This window comes from Terrapene carolina, unplaced genomic scaffold (genome assembly GCF_002925995.2).
Source record: "Terrapene carolina triunguis isolate 2854851 unplaced genomic scaffold, T_m_triunguis-2.0 Scaffold190, whole genome shotgun sequence".
In the NCBI taxonomy this organism is placed as follows: Eukaryota; Metazoa; Chordata; order Testudines; family Emydidae; genus Terrapene; species Terrapene triunguis.
In genome coordinates this window covers 2,842,805-2,847,691 of record NW_020664541.1, presented here as the reverse complement: position 1 = coordinate 2,847,691, position 4,887 = coordinate 2,842,805, and the positions used below count along the sequence as shown (strand labels likewise).

Genomic DNA, 4,887 nt, shown 5'->3' with positions numbered 1-4,887 from the left:
GCATTGGTGCTGCTCACTGTTCTCTTCTTTTACTCCAAGACAAACCAGCTCCTGCTCTCTTTATGCCTTGCATCCAAACCTTATCCCTGGAGGAGCTGCCATCTGAGTCGGTTGGCTGCTAAGTTGTGGAAAGACTTCAGCCCTATTCTTGTCAGCCACAGAAACCCTCTTCCTCCGATTTCTCATCTACTCCTAGATTGGTTTGCTCAGTAGCTGTCCGGACCGCTGCCATCACTGTCATGTCTGCCCCACACACCACCTCCAACTTTGTGCTGGCCTATAGATCCAGTCCTCTACATCCCCAGTCTGGGATAGGACCCCTGTCTCCTCCTGCTTCACTTCAGGTGCCTGGGGTTGACATGGTTCAGTTAACAACCTGCGCTGTTCTCCCACTTTTACTCTCAGGCCTGAGGACTGTTTCTCTTGGTTCACAGACCCTGTTTTTCTCAGGGCCATCACCCACTTCTGAGGTCCCAGTCCTCAAAAGGCAATGCCTTCACTACATGTCATATCTTCACACATCCAAAGTAGATCTTGGGGTGACCCTTCCACTACTGTGACTCGATACACCTTGCTCACAGCCTAGGGGACAAGCTGTTGGTAGGGGATCCCAGCCTACCCACATGGGTGAAATAGCACCCCATTAGTGAGCACTCTTTTGATGTGCCCTGCTTTCCCTCATGAAAAATATACTACTGGTTTCCCTGCTATCCCAGGTTTTGGGAATGATTGGAGGCCGGTTGCTCATCCAGAACTCTATGGCTAGAGTTAACAAGGACATTCTCCCCTTCAGAGGTCTCCCCAGGTCAAGGCATCACCTCTTCTTGCCTTCCCAAGTGGGACACTCCTGGTCTGGCATGCTGCTCAGCTCCCTTCATCTCCACCCTCTGTCCCCTGCCTCACCCATGGATGATGGTCAGAAACACCTTGCCCAGCTTTGAGTTTCCCACAGGCAGGATGTTACAGGGTGGTCCCCTGGGAATCTCTCTTGCCTTAGATACAAACCATGCTCAGGCCACCTTCATCACCACACTGTTTATTATAGTGTTCTGTCAGGCCACTGCCTGTAGTACTATTTACATATATACAAGTCCCAGTCAGCTCCTCTCTTCTAGGGCAACAGGGAGCAGCACTAGCAGCAACCAGCTCTGCCTTCCTTCAGGTGCTGCACCACCCCTTCCCAGGGCTTCTTTCCTCTCTATTGATCAGCTCCCAGCTGCAGGGATTGCTTCTCCCTTTCATTAGCCCTTTAGCTGTGGCCCTACTTGTTAATTGGTCTTCCACTTAGATCCCAGTTAACCTATACTGGTGGGGATTTGCGTGACAGGCTGTTGAGTCAGCTCTTGACTCAGAAGCCCGGTCGCACAGGACCTGCCAAAATTGTTGCAAGCACGCCAGGTTCCTGATTCTGTCAATGGAACTCATCTCTGGACACAACCAACAGGTAGGGAGGTCCTGCAACTGTTGTGCCGCTACATTCAGGTGTGGTCCCAGTGGAAACAGTTCAACGTGGAACTGGTGACGATATGCCTATGGAGTCGGTCCCAATTTGTCTAAAATGGCAGCTTTTACCTAAGGATAAGAGCCAGACTGCTCATTGCTCAAGGGTCGGCACACTGCCTAGTGTCTCCCTTCAGAAATGGTACCACTCTGGCCACCCAAGTTGACTTCTCCCAGCTGGCAGCTCTGGCTTCCCATTTATCTTCTGACCCCAACATCACTAACCCACGGCCCGGCCTGCCTGTGCTACCTTCGCCAGGACCAGCAAGACTTCCAGAAACCTATTTCTCTAGTTGTTTCAGAAGTCGCTCCTGTTGCTAGTATTTTTGCCTCCTGCTGCTTTCAAAGAAAGGTGAAGGAAGGAGGGTCCACCAGAGAAACCTCACCAACTATATCTTTTTTTTTTTTTTTTTTTTTTTGCCCCTGTCTTTTCTGTAACTGCCTCAATTTTGTCTCAGCTTTATAGGGGCCAATCCACATGCCTTCTTTCTTCAGCGAGTGTAAGCTGATGCGCTTTCACACCAGCCCAGGAAAGATTGATGCCACACTGGACTCTGATTCAGGCCCTTGCCTCAGGATGCAATGTATTGGTTAAATAAAAACTTGGGGAAATATCTAAAGTGGTTCCTCAGTCCAACATGGACAGCTGTTCCCAGGTCACCTATTCACTTGAGCAATTGCTGGCCTCCAGAAGGACCAAGTGCTCTTCAGACTATCCCCTGTCGTCTGGCCCCACAGACTCAGCTGGGAGACAGCTGGTTGGTCGCAGGGGAGGAGCTGAACCCATCACCCCTTAAGTGGCCAGCTGCCGTAAGACAGACTCCCAGAGTAATGTCAAGTGTCACCCATCCTCTCCCATGATAGGCACAGGGTCCTCAAATGACATGCTCTGCTGCAGAGTTATGGGGAGCCAGGAGGGATGCAGCCATTAATGGGAATCTCTCCTTGTGCTTCTATGTTCCTGCAGTTCCAGGGTCAAGTCAATCTCCATGTGTTTGAGGACTGGTGTGGCAGCTCCATCGAACAGCTCAGAAGAAACCTCCACTTCCCACTGTACCCCCATGTGAGTGTACGCCGACTCCCTATCTCCTTCCCTGCACAACTCAGCATCTTTACTCCAGACTGCCCCTCCTTTCCTCTTCTTTCCCTTAACTGTACCCTCTCTGCCCCTCCTCCTTCTCTTCCCTTTCCTCTCCCTTCCGCAGCCTACCTTTCACTCTTCCTCCCATTCCCATCTTCCTGACATCACTCCCAGGCCCTTCATTCCCTTTTGCTCTTCCCTTGCCCATACTGCACCCTCTCCTGCTGTTCCCATCCGCTCCAGTTCCACCTGCCCCTCCCTCCATCCTATTCCCTTCATCGGCCCCTCCTCACCTTCTCTCCTTTTGTCAGTCCTCTCCCCTCCAATACTGATACCTTCCAATCCCATCCCATTTCATTACTTCTGTTCTTTCTTTCTTCCACCTTTAGACACGAACCACATTGAAGAAACTGGCAGCGTCTCCAAAATGGACAAACTATGGGCTCCGTCTCTTCGGTTATCTGCATCCTTTCACTGATGGTGAGGAGGTGCCATGGCAGATCAGGGTTGTCATGCTGCCCCAGCCCTCCCTTCCCCTGCTTGAGACCGAACAGAAACGCTCTCATGCAGGCAATCCTAGCTTGATGGCTCTCCGGCCAGGAGCCAGGGATACTGTCCAGCTCTGACTCCAACAGAGTCTGATTGGCATGGATAATATGTGCACGCTCTTCACTGGGGGGTGGGCAGGGAGAACACAGAAGAAAAAAGATATGTAATTTCTGAGCAAGCAAACCAGACACTCCTGCATACACAACATCTATTCACATACACAAACGCACGCTCAGGCACGCTCCCCATGAGCACATAGCTGTCCACACATGCATATGCACACAACCTACCAGCATTTGCACACACATGTATGCATGCCCACATTCTCCTGCATGTGCAGGCACATTTACCCTCACAGGCGCACACACACACACACACACACACACACACACACACACACACACACACACACTGTCTCTATCTGCATCCACACAACCCATGCCCCTTCCACCCACCTCATCCCTATCCACCCATCCACATGCTTCTGTCTATGCACAGCCTCCTTGCAAGCACCCACCCCCACCCATGTGCACCTGCACACACCACCCTTGAGCCCCGATGAACTCCTCCACCCATACATCCTGGTCAGCACTCCAAAGCCTCATGCACACCTAAGCCCACACATCTGTGCCTGCCTCTATGCTTCCTTGGGCACATTCCCAGACACACACTCAGTAAGCAAAGGAGGAGCTGAGGAGAATCTGTGTGGACTTCTCAGCTTCCCCCTCTGTTAGATTTCAGCCAAACTGCACAGCACGGGGAATTAACCAGTTGCACTAACTAGAGCGCAAGAAGACAATCTGCATTTTGTTGAAACGGAAAGATGAGATTTAAAAGCATCAGCAGTGTTTTACAATTCTGAAAGAGAGAGGGGAAGGGGTAGCTGGGCACAGGGAAAGTGCTGTGTCAGAGGGGATCAGGCTACCCCTCTCTAGGAGTGGAAGCTTTTTTTCTGTCTGTGTATAGATCCTGTTAATGGAGAGCACCACTTAATCCCAGAAATCTCTTGGCAGGGGACTTTGAGTTTGCTATTGCTGCAGATGACAATGCTGAGTTCTGGTTGAGTCCAGATGAAAAGACCTCTGGTCTCCAGCTGCTGGCCAGTGTAGGCAAGGTACAGTGCATGCTGCATGGCTGTTTTAGTCAAGGTTCTAATATGTCTGGGCGGGGACGGTTTACGTTGTGTTTCAGCAGGAAGAAAGGGTGGCTGGAATAGCCAAGCTGTCCTCCTGATCAAACTGTGAGAGGCCCCCGCAAATGGAGGACTTACACCACATGGCATATCTGGGGCAGCTTGGCTTATTCCCGAGCTGCTGGAGTCCTGGGCTGTAATCAACAGACCTGGCTCTGTTTCCAGCTACTGGAGCTCATGGTCAGATTTCCCAGTAGGATGAGCGCAATCCCCACACCTGGACAGTAACCAGGGAACCTGGGTGAAGAAGTGCATTGTAACCTGGGAATTTTCTGTCTTTCACAGACTGGCAAGGAGTGGACAGCACCAGGGGAATTTGGGAAATTCCGGAGCCAGCAATCAAAGCCTGTGAGGTAAGTGATCGGGAAGGGTTCCGCAGGGGTCTGTTTTGGGACCGGCTCTGTTCAATATCTTCATTAACGACTTAGATATTGGCATAGAAAGTACGCTTATTAAGTTTGCGGATGATACCAGTTAGTTTAACTTCTGTGCCAGGGAAGATAATGGAGCAAGTAATTAAGGAAATCATCTGCAAACACTTGGAAGGTGGTAAGGTGATAGGGAA

The 4,887-nt window shown here is 50.9% G+C and overlaps 1 protein-coding gene across 1 annotated transcript in view; it reads left to right on the top strand.

Annotated features, from left to right (window-relative positions):
* B4GALNT3 (beta-1,4-N-acetyl-galactosaminyltransferase 3) overlaps nucleotides 1-4,887 on the top strand; it is a 120,039-nt gene that overhangs the window by 91,087 nt on the left and 24,065 nt on the right. Inside the window, exons 4-7 of the mRNA XM_026654340.2 lie at nucleotides 2,468-2,563; nucleotides 2,971-3,061; nucleotides 4,144-4,244; nucleotides 4,608-4,675. Coding sequence (XP_026510125.1) covers nucleotides 2,468-2,563; nucleotides 2,971-3,061; nucleotides 4,144-4,244; nucleotides 4,608-4,675 — 356 coding nt within the window. The remainder of the gene's footprint in view (nucleotides 1-2,467; nucleotides 2,564-2,970; nucleotides 3,062-4,143; nucleotides 4,245-4,607; nucleotides 4,676-4,887) is intronic.